Raw genomic sequence first — 16,244 nt, 5'->3', positions numbered from 1 at the left:
ATGATCTGTACCTAATGCAATGCTTGCTCCTGCAGTGTTGAATGTCTCATAAGCGGTGCACAAGTAGCTTTTGAATTCTTGTATTAGCTAATGCTTCTGTCTCAGGATCTTTGCGTGTGACTTCCAAAACATGAATACACTAGTCATATGCACTGCTGCAGATGTACATATGTCAGTTCACCCACAGTTTATGGTTACACTTCAGCATACAACATTGAATATTTGGCTGCCAAACACAATTGAACCACTGAAGGTTTAGAATGTGATTTCTTAAATAGCTTTGTTGCCTGCGTATTGGTAGCATTAATTTATTTTTGCACACAAACAGGATGCAGTTTTTGTATCACATGTTGGGTACAGTAGAATACAAAACTTGAATGAAAATGTGCAATTACATTGGTTGTTATTCTGGTTTATATCAGCAACATGTCAGGTGTCATATCATGCCATTATTAAACAGATTCATGCAAACTGAAAGTGATCGATGCCCTAGATGACACTGCACGAGCATTGCTTTAAGCTGAGGGCGTGTTATTCATGCCAAGGAGAGTGAATGGTTGATTCTAGAGTGGTTCTGCCCTGACAAAGTGCTAAAGATATGTAACTTCAAATTTTGTGATGAATGAAGCACGACTAGTGCATGTTGCTGTGTCAGCTGGTTTTCTGTGTTGCAAAGCATGGCCGGTATTTTGTAGTGATGCCTTTTCCGATTCTATGCCTTTTCAGGCTTTTCGCGCTTGGCCACTGGTCAGAGCGATGGTCTGCCCACATTATCAACGCGATCAGGCGGCTGTGTGTGGTGAATGATAAGAATAGCATAGAATAAGGCATAAGGCATCGCTACAAAATAGCGGCCCATAAAACCAGCGTAAAGAAAAAAAGAAGATAAGAATGAGCAAAGCAGTGGTGACTCGGTGGTTGTGGTGTTCTGCTGCTGAAAGTAAGGTTTTATGTTTTATTCATAGGTGGCAGCTGCACTTCAATGAAGGTTCAAGTTCAGAATTCCTGATTTATTGATCAGATTATGTCAAAATACCCCTGACAACCAAAATTGATCCAGAGCCCTCTACTACAATGTCATTCATGGTGCATGTGCAAACAAATAGACAAACAAACAAACAAATAAAGAAATAAAGAAAAACAAATAAATAAATAAGGTTCTTACTACTCATCCCTCCAATCTCTCTTTGTCTTATTCATGTGTTTTCTGCACTGATGATGTACATTGTGACTGGACCATGATGGTAATGAGCTCCCTCTGCAGCATTACTCAGGGCCAAATAGCTTTCACTTGTTATCATGCATCACTGTTACAAAGTTCAGGACTGTGTTGTGTGTCAAACTTTAAAATTAACTTTCCGGATGCCTTCTTTCATTGCAGAATTCCAGAACTACTTGAGAACGCAAGCTGGCAACACAACAACGGTGAACGTCGTTATCAGCACTGTGGATTACCTGCTCAGGCTGCAGGTATGCCATTAGTTGACAAAGTATGCATGAAATGTTTTTGATGTCATGTTCCAACATTGCTTAGTAATTAAGGTTAGCTTTAAATGTCACCACCAAAACATGTTTGTTAGTTGCAGTGCTGTTTCATTTTGGCAAGGAAGAAGTTGAGTTAATTATGGGCGATAAGTTCCACAGGCCGCTTATGCAGCTTCTTCATGAAGAACTGTGTAAACTACGGTTGTTTGATTGTAATATGCCATACAGCGTGACCTCTGGTAAAAAAAAAAGAAAGCATTGGATCTAGTGTTTTCAAAACATTACTTCATGCATGCATACATGTATACATTTGGGGGAGACTTCTGGAAGGAGGGAGGTGAGGATGTTGCTGGCTTAGTAGCTGCTGTATCCCTCCTGAAAGCACTGCGTGAATGGCAGACAAAAAAAAGTAATTCTTCGCTCTCTGCTTTGCTAGGAATCGATAATGGATTTCTACTGGCATTATTCAAGCAAAGAAGTCATCGATCAGCCGGTGAGTGCACATCGCACTGCGTCAACTGATGCTTACAGCGGTCACCAACTGATTCGCTCACGCGCTTTTGTTGCAGGGCAAGGACAATTTCTGCCGTGCCATCACGGTGGCCAAGCAGGTGTTCAACACCCTCACTGAGTTCATACAGGTGAGCAGCAAGTTGTTTCCTCTGGAGCACAGTCATACTGTTGCGAACACATTACCGCTATTTTCGAAGTCTTACTGCACTGGACTGCACAGGAAGGGAGGTGGAGTCTAAAGTGTACAGCTTTGTCTGCAAGTGTCAGTGCCAATGCTGTCTGCTGTCTGTCATGCCTTAAAGCCCCTTGCCTTTATTTAGTGCGGGTAGCTTGCTTTCTTCACTGAAGCTAATTAGGTGCAGTACACTATCCTCAACATCTGCCACGATGCAGAAGGTACCCATTTACCAGCGACAAGGTGTACATGAAAGTTATCATGTTTTCTTATTTGACAGAGTTTGAATAACATTTTTTTTTCAAAGAGAGTGGTTTTCCAGCATGATAAGATATTAATGTTGAATAAATGCAATGTAATCCTAATCGTGCTGTAGCATCCTGCAAGTGGTGTTTGTATGAGACTGTGTCAGGCAGCCATACATAGTTTTGTTGTTAAGTCCCGGCCATCTAAGTATGTGGTTTAAGATGTGTTTTGCATTAAGACAAGTGATGCATGGTATACGTCCACAATTTATAGTGTCTAAACCCTAAGGCAGTTATTATTACCCTTGAAGTAAGTTTGTACAGAAACTGAAGCTGACATTACCACACACGAGAAAGTGAGGAAAACGTTGTTGGCATTACAGACAGTGCTTTGACCACTGTTTGTCATGGATTTTTTTCCACAATGCTGGCCAAGTGCAAGGATTAGGCTGCTGCAATAGAATTGAGGTACTCCAACTCTGTTGTCCACTATAATGAACTGCCTCACAACTGTAGGTGTCTCTGGCATTCTGTATCATATCTCGCCGTTGTTTAGTACAAGGTGGGAAGATATATGTTGTAGCAATGGGTGATAACGGCTCAGAAGGTTTTGCATGTAGATAAGCAGTCCTTTGATATGTTATATTTTCCCCACCATGCAATCACATATGACAATTTGCTGGCGTGAGATGCAATCAGATGATGCAAGACGGAGGTAATTGCACATCAATGGTAGATGCCTCCATCTTCCAGTAGACATAAAAGGGGGTGCTGGTGATGATTATAATTTTCTCAACCACTTTTGCCATGCAGGGTCCATGTTCACTGAACCAGCAGGCATTGGCACACAGTCGTCTCTGGGACGCAGTGGGCGGCTTTCTTTTTCTTTTTGCCCACATGCAAGACAAGCTGTCCAAGGTAACACATGCGTACATATGCTTGGAAGATGGTGCTGCTTGTTAAAGCTTGGTTCAGCTGTCCTCTACTTGCTAGCACAATCTACTTTATTTTCTAGACATTATTCAAGGAATCGCAGCTGCATAGCTTGTGTTCAAAACCAGGTTGACATGACAGATCATGTAGAATGTTGCAGGAACAGTATAAACGATGTGCCATGAAAGGGGCATAGTACTAAGGAATATGGTTTTAAAGAATGTTAGTAAGTAAACTACATGCATAAAGAGAGAGATTTACTTAACCGAGGTAAATTACAGGCTCAGCAGTTAGAATATAGTAGGAGGTGCTTCACAATACTGTTTTTCATTAGATGCAAGAAATTAATGCTATAACGTAGGCATAACCCATAGTAGAATTTTTGTTACAGAGTTATTTAACGAAAAACTACATAAACCTGCAGAATGAAAAAAAAAATGAAATGAAAAATATGCACATAGAAATAGTACTAAATGAAAAAAAAGAATATTTGCAACAGTCTGTTCAAAGCCGGACAATCCAAGCATGAAGACAGTGTAGTACAGAACTAGTATGCTTTGAATTGTTCTTTACTACAGCTCGGTCTACAGTGCAGATCAAATGCACCCAGATATTTCTTTGCTGAAAGCTTTCAGTTATAGCAGCATGAATTTCTCTGGTTACATACATTGCATGCACTAAATGCACTAAATGCAGTACTTAATATTTTTCATTTTTTCCATCTAGAACTCAAGTCAGCTAGATCTCCTCAATGAGTTGTTGCAGCTGCAGCAAGAAATGGTCATCATGATGCTGAGTATGCTTGAAGGTGGGTTGAACGTGCTGTAAAAAAAAAAACTGAGCGGAATCACTTTATTTGGGCTTCATTTTATTTTCTTCATAAATGTGTACTATGGTAGAAACCTACCAGAATTGTTATTGTGCTTTCCAGTTATGCTAGCTGCTCAGTTCCCTGTTTAAAATACTACATCATTATTTCAGGTGAAAAATATTGCTGCACATATCAAAAGCATAATTATCCACCAGGATAGAGATTTCCCTCTCAATGGTTCTTTAATATATCTTTTGAAATTTTTTTTTCTTCCTGCATTTTTATTCTAGTTTTCTTGTGAACGCATGATATTTCCATATGTGTTTCAAGAATTCATGCTTCTGCAAGCAAATTTCTTTCTGTTCGTTCAGTGTTGTATTGTGCAGGACTGGTTGTCATAACCATCTGCACTAATTGTTAACATATGCGTAACAGACTGAATAAACCTCCTAAAGGCTCCTTAAAGGTAATACCTGTAAATTTAACAATTGTTTGGTATAGTTATGGCCTTATCTTTTCGTTATGAATTCAAAAGCAGCTCGGTATGCAGCATTCAAGCTTAGTTCTCAGTGCACCTAATTGCTCTCATTATCACGAATTTAACACCTGTGGTGATGTAATAAAAATGAAGTGTCAGAATATTATGAAAATTCTTGAAGCGTTAGGCCTCATATGAAAAGCCATGTCACTCTGTTTGGTCTAAATTTTTTAGGTGACATCAAGCATGTGTGTTGTTTCTCTGGTTTCTTTGAAGTTGTTTGCCCTTGCGATAGAGTCATACGTGAATGTGACAATCAAGGACTTCTCCTGTACGTGCAGGCAATGTGATGAATGGAACCATTGGAAAGCAAATGGTGGACACGCTGGTGGAATCTGCCTCAAATGTTGAGGTGAGTTCTTCACAGAAAATGTTCAGAATGCAAACCAAAACAACAACGTACTAGAATCCAAAAAAAAATTGAAATGAATTGGGAGCTAGCACTAGTCAAATATTATCCTGACAGCACAGTAATAAAAAAAAATCATGTCACTGTCAGTGGCAACTGTCAATCAAAAACACAACAATGAGCAGGTGTAGCCAATAGCCTGGCATGAAATTAACTGTATTTTCCTGATTTGTTTACCTGTTAATTGACCATGCATACAATATTGGGCTAGTTGGCTTGAAATTGACACTCCAAAAACAGCACACACGTTAGAACAACTATGCCGGTATTGTCCTCCTTTATATCATAGTGCAACCTTGTGAACTGTTTGCAGAATGTTATCCTTCTTGTGCTTCACTTTATCCATAATTTTGACTAGGAAGCTTTTTTTTCTGATTCTTTTCCCACCAAGCTCAGATAACTAGCAGGTTTATTAGTATGCTCTTTAATTACTTACTATGCACCTTTAAGGAAACCACAATTCACATCTAGGTATTATCATGCCTTGTTGCAGCTCATTTTGAGGTTCTTCGACATGTTCCTCAAGCTCAAGGAGCTCACATCATCAAGTTCATTCCAGGTACGATGTGCACCCAACAGGATTTGTCATTAGGAGTCTGGAGGTGTTATGTTGTGACCTGTGCTTCTGTGATTACTGCTTGCAGGAGATTGACTCCAAGAACACCGGCTGGATCACACCCAAGGACTTCCAGAAGGCCATGGAGCAGCAGAAGATTTACAACCCGTATGTTTCTTATACGACAGTATCCTACCATCTTAGATTAGTATCCAACTTGCCAACCTTTCCGAGTTTTCCGGCATGAATCTTTCATACCTTGAAACATCATGAACGGCTTCTTTTTTGAGCTTGGAAATACATACTCCCCCTGATTAAATTGGATGGTGTTTTAAAAACCTTTGAAGCCCATTTGCTCATGACAGTGTGCTATTTTGGTCTGTTGAAGTGTCTGAAGGATTATGGCAATATGACAATAGAAAGGGCAATGTGCTTCATTTTATCTTCCCAATGTTCTTGTTTTCGGATGGGACAGACAGCTTGAAAAAATTGGTGCTGCCTTTGTTATTTCTTCAGTATGTTGTGTTGGCAATGCATAATCAGTTAATTAGTTAAATTAACTAATTCAATAATTCTATGGGCATAAGTAAACTTGGGACGTGAGAGAGAAAAGTTTAATGGTAAGAAGGGCAGAGAGGTTGGCCTAAGGTACGCTTCCCTAGCCAGCTATACTCTGCGTTAGGAGAAACGAAAGCGGGAAAGAAAGATGTACGAGATGGGTGATGATGACAAAACAGGAAGGAGGCAAAACACACATCGGGCAAGCCTACTCACAGGCTAAAGTCCTGGCCCATACTTTTTTCAAAAAGTCGACTAAAGCCCGGATGGGGATAGCCTGAAAACAAGATCTCGTAGCCCTGCCAAGGTCATAATACTGTAAAGCCTCATTAAAACAAAGTTGGAAGAGAAGCAAAATTACTTTCTTATATGCATTACTTTGGTATATCCATTATTGCATGTACTGTAATGTCAATCTCTAGGGAGGATTCAAGGGGAATTTCACCTACTTTGTTATATCGATTATTTTGTTATGTGCAGTTATGTAATAACGAGGTTTCATTGTATATCATCCTCTAAGAAGGGTTGGCTGTGGAGATGGGAAAGAATAGTAGTCAACCTCTGTCGATCTTCCATGCATTGAGGATAGTCATATAGTATGTGGTCTATAGATTTAGGCACATGGGCAAGCAAGGTTTCCTGTATTGTACATTATGCCTTAAGCTTAATGGGTAAAATATTTAGGTGTTAAATGTATGTGTAAGACTGTGTTGAAGGCTTACTCACAGTAATGGCTGTATCTCCTCTAGGGATGAAATTGCATTTCTTATGAGCTGCTGTGAACCAAACATGGATGACCTGATAGATTATCGTGAGTTCACGGAGAGGTTCCATAACCCAGCCAAAGATATTGGTAAGATTTTTTGTTGTTGTGGTGAGAATGTCCTGCAGTAGTAGAGATTATCTATTGCAAAACATATTATTGCTCAACAGTGCATGCATGGCAGGACAATTGTCACACAGCCCTTTATGCCTTTAACCTTGCATTCCTGTGACCTGTAATGTGTTGGAAACAATAAAATTTTAAAAATGAAATGAGAAGTAATTGTAGAAATGGGAATACTCCTGGCTAATTAGTTTGTCTGTGCTTATGGTGGTGCTTTACACTGTGTTTGAGCTCATGGTAACAATGTGAGTGTTATGTTTAACTGTTTTAATATTGTAGGTTCCATTTGGATTCTACCTTTATGTTACCATGCAGAAATTGTGAACATATATTATGAAGTATATGTGGAGGAAAAAAATGTTAAATAAATGTCTTACATGATGCGTCAGCTGACTATTTGATTTTAGAAGGACTACTTGCATGCTCAGAGATGATTTACAAGGTGCTGAGATTATTATCATGTTACTCATTCAAAGCTACACCATTACCTCTAAACTCGTATTGCGGAAATAGAACAATCGAGAATGATCTTAATGTTTCCTAGTTTTACAAAAACAATTTTCGTTCTTTTTTTCCCCCTCAAATGTGGGCAAATCGTGATGACAAACTGTTGTTTCAGGATTCAACTTGGCTGTGTTGTTAACAAATCTTTCGGAACATATGCCAAATGATCCACGGTAAGGAGCACAGTCATATTCCTTTCTTGTAGCCAGCCGTCATTCTTTATTATATATATATATATATATATGTATAGATATATAAAAGAATGTCAATATGACGCTGAGAAAGAATGCCTAGTTTCAACCACTACACTAGTGGAACAAATACAGTACTGACTGCAAGCATGGTGTAGACAGGACATCGTCGGTGCCTTCTCTCTCTTTGTACATATCTCATTTGTACATAACCTTTGTTCTGCCGGCATTACACTTGGGACTATGGGCCACCTTGTTCAGGTCTCTGCTCTACATAAGTGTCTTGGTCATAATAAAAGTTGTCAAATTGTTTTGAGGGTCCTAATGCAAAGTCATGTTGTCCTCCCAGGTTGCAGCGTTTCCTGGAAACTGCTAGCAGTGTGCTCAACTATTTCGAGCAGTTCCTTGGTCGCATCGAAATTATGGGTGAGCAGGAAAATGGTGCTCGAAATTTCTCTTCATATCTTTTTGACATCTGTGGCAAGGAACTTCGTGTATGTTGCTGCGTGTCAATGCTCTCTTTATGAACAAGAAAGCGTGGTTCGGTTCGTTTACTGAGATTTGTGTCCTACGATCTGGCGTGCTGATTTGTTTCTAATTCTTCTTTTCCCCCTTGTTTTATTCACAGGTAGCAGCAAGAGAATAGAGAGGGTCTACTTCGAGATCAAAGAGTCCACAATTGATCAGTGGGAAAAGCCACAAATTAAGGCAAGCAGTCTATTAGTATTACCGATTTGGAGCACGACCTCAATTTGCCGCTTTCCACACTCACCAGACATTGTCAATGGCACATGCTGCAGCATGGCAGACAACAAAGAATGGTCTACGAGACTGGAAACAAGAGTAAAATCTCAGAGGGCATGTTGCACGTCAAAATGTCAGAAGCCATATTGCATCCTTCCATTGTTTTCTACACAGGGATGCTCGCTACAGGCTTTGCCTAATGGGCATTGTAGGCAATGAAAAAATGGTACATAGTGGGGTAGCAGAGTCATTTAATGGGTTTTTTAAGGTTATTAGTTGATAATGTTATTGAAGGACTCTGGTAGTAGTTATGCAACTGACACATCTGGAAGCATTGGCTGCTATGTGTTATTTCAGCTCTCTTTGTCTCCATTCATGTGACGTAACAGAGAACCATCCTTATTGTGTTTCCATGACATTGATAAGGTGCAGTGAACAAGAATGTTGGAGAAGGCAAGGCACTGTTTAGGTTCACGGAAATTCATTTCCCCCTTTCTTCACTGAGGTCATTCTCATCATTGTCGTAAGCCTTGTACATTCCATACAAGATGATAACGGAAAGACGTAAGCTCTTCATGATATCTTGATGCTCTTTCTTATTGTGCACTTAGACCCGAAGAGGTTTTTGGAGCACAAAAGTCACACCAGAGTTGGAACTGTTTTTTACCTCAGTCGGGAAGTCAGGGATTGAAGTTAATGCACATTCTTGGCTTGTGTGTCCAATACGCGCGCTGCACTTCTCAATTCTGTAGTGCACGCCACAGGGAATTAAGTTCACTTTTGCAGAGCTGTGGCTTCCCGTGTTGGTTGCCTAGTTGACCTCAGACCAAAGCTGCATGAAAGCTGTGGTGACTAGTTTCAGAAAAAAATCTTTGTAGTGCATTTTTCGATTCATGTCTGCTCTATTTCTCGGCAAATCTGCATAATAACTTTTGAGGGGAGGAATCAGCACCAGAAAAAGGTGTGCGTACAGAAAAGGCACAAACACAAGTGCTGCGTGCATCATTTGCTGTGCGATTCTTCTGCAACAGTTATGCAAGGCAAGCTAGTCTAATGGTTAGTTCTTAGGCATAATAACTGTGCCTAACTTTTCTGTCGTTGGAGGAAAATCAGTAGTTCACGTTATGACCAAGAAATCCTGCACAATTGTTTTCGTGCAAACAATCAACACGCTGCCCTCTACTGAGTCCTGTTTACACCCACCTGCAACGTTTTTGCAAAAGTGCCAGAAGGTAAAGTTCTCCAAACTTTATTGGCTCTGTTGAAGTTGAAAACATGAAGTTTTAGAGCATCGTCTGCAGGTGGAAACAAGTTGAGAAAGAAATGTGCTTTTTTTGGTTCGAGTTAAGGCTGAAGTGCAGCGTTGTGACAGCTGCAGTAAGAACTTGGCCTGCTAAGCCAAAATAGCTCGTGCGTTCTCCTGAAGCTGCTGTCAAATGTTCTGCGATACTTGGGTTGGAAAATTATATTCATAATGGCACTATTTTGCTAGCCAGCTCATGTGTATGCTTTCCTGTCTGCTTGCAGGAGTCGAAGAGGGCCTTCTTCTACAGCATTGTGACTGAAGGTGGTGACAAGGAGAAGCTAGAGGCATTCGTTAACTTCTGTGAGGATGCCATATTTGAGGTGGGTTACCTTGTTCCTTTTGATCTTTGTAGTACTCCATAGCCACACCTATCTAGTGCGTAAATGAAATATTTATTATATTAAAGTTCAAAACTGACTTCTGTTTCTTTTGTTGAAACCGCAACATGAAAAACCCTGTGTGGTGATGCTTCATGTGAATGCGAAACAAAAAATTCGTCAATGGTTATGATACTCCCTAAAATGAAATTTGAGTGGAGCTGTTTAGGTATCTTTAAATTGCGTTATACTGTGGCAAAGAATTTGAATCTGAACGGCAGGGTGCTCTCGGCGGCAGTGCTGAGCCTCTGCTTGTGCAGCTTGTTCAGCAGCAGCGGCAGGCGAAGCGCCTGCTCCCGTTGCGTTGCTCACTGTTCAAAAAGAATGAACACGGGTGGGCGTGGTTCACATGGAGTGCATTCTCTAGCACAAGCAGTGCAGGCAAAGTGGCGCATGTCTCGTGTGGCACTACACTTTCCTCCTCATCCTCTTGCCATACTCTCCTCCTCCGCTTTCCGCATCATGGTTCCACTGCGCCTGCCTGCTCCGCCTTCCTCCTTGTGCTCTCTTTGGCATTGCCGTCTTTCATCCCCCCCTCTATGCTTGACGTTCACTCTTTCATCCTTTGCTGTTCTCGTTCGCTACTCTCGTTCTCGTTCTTGTTCTCATTCGTTCGGTTACGAGGGATTCCGAGGCGCACTGACGCTCAACGTCAGAACGGCTGCCTAAGAGCTGCATTCTAAAGAGCCCATATTTTTACACCGAGTTATTTGTCCAAAAGTCATTGTTCAAATTTCATCTTTGTCACTTATCTAACTGTCGAAATATGGTCACTGGCTGGCTATAAACAATCAGTAGGTATAGTACCACCAAGGCTTGCTGCTGTTGGTTTCATAGAACAAGAGCCACGCTTGGCATGTGTTTTTTTGACATAAACGTGTTAACGTTCAGGTGACATGTGAAAGAATAGCACAGTTTTCTCTTTTTTTTACTCATGTTTGCTACTTGACAGGTATCTAGTGTTAACGGAGGATATATATGCAGTTGATATTGTAAAACCATAACAAAACGTATTGAGGAACGGCAAGAAGCATTGAATAACAGTGGTCAAACAAGGAATGTTGCTGTAGCCTATGTTTCGGCAGATTGACTTGTCTTTGTCGTGGCCTTTACTGCCCTGGAAAAGGCAAGCCCCCTTGTTGAAATGCTGACTTGTTCCTTGTTTGACCACTGCTCATTGATTCAAGCCTCCATCTTCCTTCTGTCTCAGAAGGAGAAGTTGGCGCTTTTTCTGGAATGCCAATTTGTAAAGATATTTGTCTCATCGATAAGTGCCATTATGCATTAACTGCTATTTTGGCAAGATATAGAGTTGTGTGCAGGTAACGAGGCCAGGTAAATCCATAGGAATTTACCGCATTGTTTGGACCGTACAGATGCAGCATGCGAGCAGCATATCGAATGAAGACACTGATGAGCCTCCAGCCAAGGCAGAGCCCTACACATTCTTGGGAGCTGAGGAGGCAAGGCCACCGTGAGTGCCTTTCATTACTAGTGCCTTTATTCTTGGTCGCTCAGGGTTCATCCTTTCACCTCCTTTCCCAACAGTTTTGGAAGGTTTTGATAGTGTTTTCAGCTCACCAACAGGTGGTTTGCATTGACGCCATTGTAGTTGCCGTGTTGGTGTGCGAGCACAGTGAGGAGCTGCTTAAACAAGGAATGTAACTGATGGTGTGCGTTCCTGGTAATTCTTTACACATGGGAGTGCTGCCATGGTTCTGGCGCAGACACCAGGGAAGTTGCAGCCACGTCTTTACCACAGTGTATGCAGCTAGATTACCTGAAGCAGTGAACAGGGTGTACTGACGTCATCATAGTTGCCATGTTGGTGAACAGGCACAGTGAAAAGCTTAGTCAATGACGTACTGTGAAAGCTATCTACTGCTCGGAGAAAAATCAAGCTTCATCTAAGTTTCGTGCTTAGATCTTAGATGAAACTTCATCGTAATCTTGTAATCTTTTCCATTTGTTAAGCAGAAACAGTGCGCAAATGCATGGCGTGAGAAAGGGACAGACGCCTTTGTCTCTCTCCTTCTCACATCATTCTTTCTTTCACTGTTTTTGCTTCAATCATGAACGAATCAGCCCAAATGCATATGCTTCTTTTGTTCTTAATTTCTTTCTCGTTGAATTGATCTTTTACTGTACACAAAGGTCCTTGCCGCATTTGACGCTAATTCTGTATGATCTCTGTATGCGACTTGAACCCTGTGATTGCGATAATGCCTTATATGAGGGCATCACCTTCTCTCCTGATGACAGTTCGTGTTTGCCTGAAGGGAAAAAATAAGTGCGGTGCAGTCCTTGCACCTCATCGGGCCGCACCAAGGTGTACAATGAAATCGTAAAACAGCAACGAAGGGGTAGAAGTTGATCAGTACTGGCAGCTGTCCAGTATCTATGGTGCCTAGCTGCTGGAGGTTGTGCAGATCTTCCCTAAGCCTTTTTGATCAAGAATGATAAGGGGATTGAAAAAGCTTGATTTCTTGTTAGTCATAATTACTGTATGAATGTAACAAATAATGTAGCCAGTGACAGCATTAAGAAAATTAGTTGTTATTACTAATCAAAATGTAGAAATAATAAGGAAAAGGGAAATGGAAGTGGACGAACAGATAACTTGCCTTATGTGGGAGCCAAACCAACATTTTCCACATTACGCATGCGGTGCTTTACCAATAAGGCTGCCGTGGTGGCCGTTGTATCATCCACTTTCTTGGGCACAAAATTTGTGTATGTATTCAAGATTAGACAAGACAGCACAAGATATCATTTCAATAGGTTTGAATAACCAGAGTAATTTTATGCCAGCCCAGCCTGATTTGTCATTTCTCTTTAGAGTGTCTTTAACAAGCACTCACTCGGTCCAACGAATGCTCGTGTGCTAACCTACTGACTCACTGTGTCCGATTGCAGAGGCCCCCTGGAGCCTCTCAAGCAGGGCCTGGGCCTTCTGCGCGATGGCATTGGTGCGTTGCTCTCGGTGCTGCGGCCGTCCAACATCCGGCATCAGTACCGGAAGCTGCGCTCCATGACATTTGGCGAGATATTGCTGGGAAGCTTCAAGATGTCCTTCTTTGGATTCTTCTACATGATTTGGCTCATCTTTGCCTTTACAAGGTCAGTGGTTATCCACGCTGTTTGGTGTTTAAATGAGACACAAATAAAGCGCTGTTTGAGTTGTGTTACTTTGCTGTTGTCCTCATCCTCACTGGGCTGTTATTTACATCATGGATGGCCATGGTAGCTTAGTGGCTGTAGTGGTGTGCTTCTGAGCTCAAGGTCACAGGTTTGATTACGGTCATAGCAGCTACATTTAAAGGGGGGCGAGATGCAAAAACGCTTGTGTACTTTTATTTAGGTGCTCGCTTAAAATGCCAGGTGGTGTTTTAAGTGCCTAATAATCAAATCGTGGTTCTAGAAATTTTAGAATAAAATTCCAGAACTTAATTTAATGTTACATCATGAATGCTGCTATAGTTCTGATTTTAATGGTGTCTATCATATTGGTGAATCCTCAAGTGTTGCTTAACTTCTGTCAACATTGTTGTGTCTGTGTCATGGACAGTATTCATTTTGTAACTTTATGCTATCGCCGGTAGTGTATGTTTGCTTTTGCTTTACTTTCCATTTGTATTCCCTCCTGCCTTTGCCACTCTAATGGGCAGCCGGCGGTATTTGATAAGTAAATAAATAAAAAATATTGTTAGAAAGCATGACGGCATTGATATCTTTGTTGTGTTCTTGTGGGTTCTAGTTGCCTAGACAAAAGCAGGCAACTTCAAAAGGAACCTTGTTTCTCGCTCTTCAAATTGATGCTCTTTAAATTTATTTATTAGTCACCTTGTATAGCAGCCTTTATGCGTGGACTCATTGGGCAGCATGCTGCTGGTTCAAGGCCTATGGTAATACCAGTGTAATGTCTTGTTATGTCTTTGCTTTCTCAGCTTTCTCATACATTTCATTCAAAGATACGCATTTTGCTGTCACTGCGCAATGGGCATGAAACAGAAAGATGGCAAAACACTTATGCCGTGATCGTACCTTTTGTTCTGTTGTTGTACACTCCCGCGCCATTCTGTTCAGTTCTGACTGTTCTGCCATTCCATGGTGTTTGTTATTCTATTCTCCTATCCATCTCCTCTTGTCCAATCCTTTAATTTCATCGCATTTTATTATCCTGTTGTCATTCTGTACTTTTATCTCGATGTATTCCCTTACCCCATCCCACGGTCCTATTTCGCTGTTGCAATCTGCTGTTCCCATCAGTAGGCCTATCCTGGCATTGCATTTTGTTATCCCATTCGGAGCCCACACCTTGTAACGAGGCTGTTCTTTTTCAATTTAATTTGACCTTTGTCATTGGCTTACATGACATTCGCCCCCAATTTTTACCAGAATTGGCCAATCGTTGATAGGAATGATGGCAACTGAACAATATTGGAGGAAAATAACCTTTGCAAAGTACAGCCCCTGTAATGCAGTTTCGTTGTCCAATCCTGTCACTCTTTCGTGAGATAGTTCTAGCTGGCTCTATAGTCATTGTGAGACGTTACCATGCAATAGAGAGCTCAATTCCTTGACAGAATGTGTACCCCCTGACATCTGCTGTGCCTTTCTTGTCACAGGAGTGTAGTGCGCGTGACCCTGCGCCTGATGGGTGGCCAGCCCCTGGTGGGCAGCGCGGTGCCTGAAGAAGATGCCAGGGGACTCAAGTATGGTGGTGCTGCGGGTCCACCGCTCGCTTTAGAGGCTGGGCCCATGGCTGCGGCCATGGCGGCAGGCATGGCAGCGGGCGGGGGACTGCCGGCCGAGGCGGACATGGCCCCGCACATGCGCGCCTTCGGCCTGGACATCACCAAGACTGAGGAAGATGGCGAAGTGAAGTGAGTGCGGGGGAACAATGTTGTTAGTCCGTTGTTGTCGCTGAAATGTGATATAGCTATTTATTTAAATTAAATTCAAATCACATTTATTATAATACTATACATAATGAGTACAGATGCAACATTGTACAGCCAAGGTAATTCACAGTGGGTGGGACCCCCTGTGCAAGTAAAATGCATGAAAGTTAAAAGTGTTATGATGAAATAAGAGAATGCAATACTATATAACATGCAAACTAAACCTTGTGACCTTATTTATATTAAATGCAAGAGCATATCTTTGACTCTGTGAGTCCACTTTGGTCTGTCTATCTGGCCTTGATCTCGTGTGTTGTGCATCTGCCGAGATGTGCAGCAAGTTTTGCTGCAAAAGCTGCAAAGCCAAATGGACACATTGTCATGCTCCGCTCCATCAGCTGCAATGGCATGCATGGCTCATGCATGGATAATTAGATGTTCTCCAGAGAGGCCCAGTGCATTTGGCTGCAAAAGTGGCAAAGCCTAATGGACACGTCGTCATGCTCTGCTCATTTGGCTGCAAAGGTATGCGCTACTCGTGCATTTAAGATTAGAAGGTCTCCAGAGTCACGCAATGCGTTTGGCTGCAAAATCGACAAACCCAAATGGAGGCATCATCATGCTTCGTTCAGTTGGTTGTAATGGTATCTGCGGCTTGTGTGTGGAGAATTAGAATGTCTCCAAAAACCTGCAGTGCATTTGGTCGCAAAAGCGAAAAATCAAACGAATGCACCATCACGCTTCGCTCAATTGGCTGTAATGGAAGTGGAATAAAATATGCGTGCTGTACAAGTTGGCCCTTGCATAACGTAGACATCATTGTTGATGGGATCTGCCGTAATTTTTAAAATTTATTTACCTGCCATTGCTCAGTGGCTATGGCATTTCGGTATACGCAAGGACATTTGCGTAATACCGGATTACCGGATGCTGGCAGTGACATTTTGGGATGCATTATCAAACCGCAAAGTCTTAGGGACAATTTTGTGTTCCGTGAATGTTCTTTATTTATTTATTTACACATACTGCAGCCCCTGCTGGGGCTATAGCAGGAGTGGATAATACAATACAAGAAAGAAATACAATAGGCAACAAAGAAAGTTTAGGCG

General features: G+C 41.6%; 1 protein-coding gene across 6 annotated transcripts in view; it reads left to right on the top strand.

Annotated features, from left to right (window-relative positions):
- The window catches only part of RyR (Ryanodine receptor), a 314,977-nt gene that overhangs the window by 258,182 nt on the left and 40,551 nt on the right, over positions 1–16,244 (top strand). For all 6 annotated transcript variants that reach the window (XM_055062325.2, XM_055062323.2, XM_055062324.2 and 3 more), the window contains 16 exons: positions 1,382–1,470; positions 1,922–1,978; positions 2,055–2,126; positions 3,232–3,336; positions 4,078–4,159; positions 4,982–5,052; positions 5,603–5,668; positions 5,754–5,833; positions 6,973–7,076; positions 7,729–7,786; positions 8,154–8,230; positions 8,433–8,512; positions 10,076–10,174; positions 11,608–11,705; positions 13,148–13,351; positions 14,860–15,117. In XM_055062325.2, the coding sequence (XP_054918300.2) occupies positions 1,382–1,470; positions 1,922–1,978; positions 2,055–2,126; positions 3,232–3,336; positions 4,078–4,159; positions 4,982–5,052; positions 5,603–5,668; positions 5,754–5,833; positions 6,973–7,076; positions 7,729–7,786; positions 8,154–8,230; positions 8,433–8,512; positions 10,076–10,174; positions 11,608–11,705; positions 13,148–13,351; positions 14,860–15,117 (1,600 nt within the window). The remainder of the gene's footprint in view (positions 1–1,381; positions 1,471–1,921; positions 1,979–2,054; positions 2,127–3,231; positions 3,337–4,077; positions 4,160–4,981; positions 5,053–5,602; positions 5,669–5,753; positions 5,834–6,972; positions 7,077–7,728; positions 7,787–8,153; positions 8,231–8,432; positions 8,513–10,075; positions 10,175–11,607; positions 11,706–13,147; positions 13,352–14,859; positions 15,118–16,244) is intronic.

Source organism: Dermacentor andersoni, chromosome 10 (assembly GCF_023375885.2).
Source record: "Dermacentor andersoni chromosome 10, qqDerAnde1_hic_scaffold, whole genome shotgun sequence".
In the NCBI taxonomy this organism is placed as follows: domain Eukaryota; kingdom Metazoa; phylum Arthropoda; class Arachnida; order Ixodida; family Ixodidae; genus Dermacentor; species Dermacentor andersoni.
This window is presented reverse-complemented; position numbering and strand designations above follow the sequence as displayed.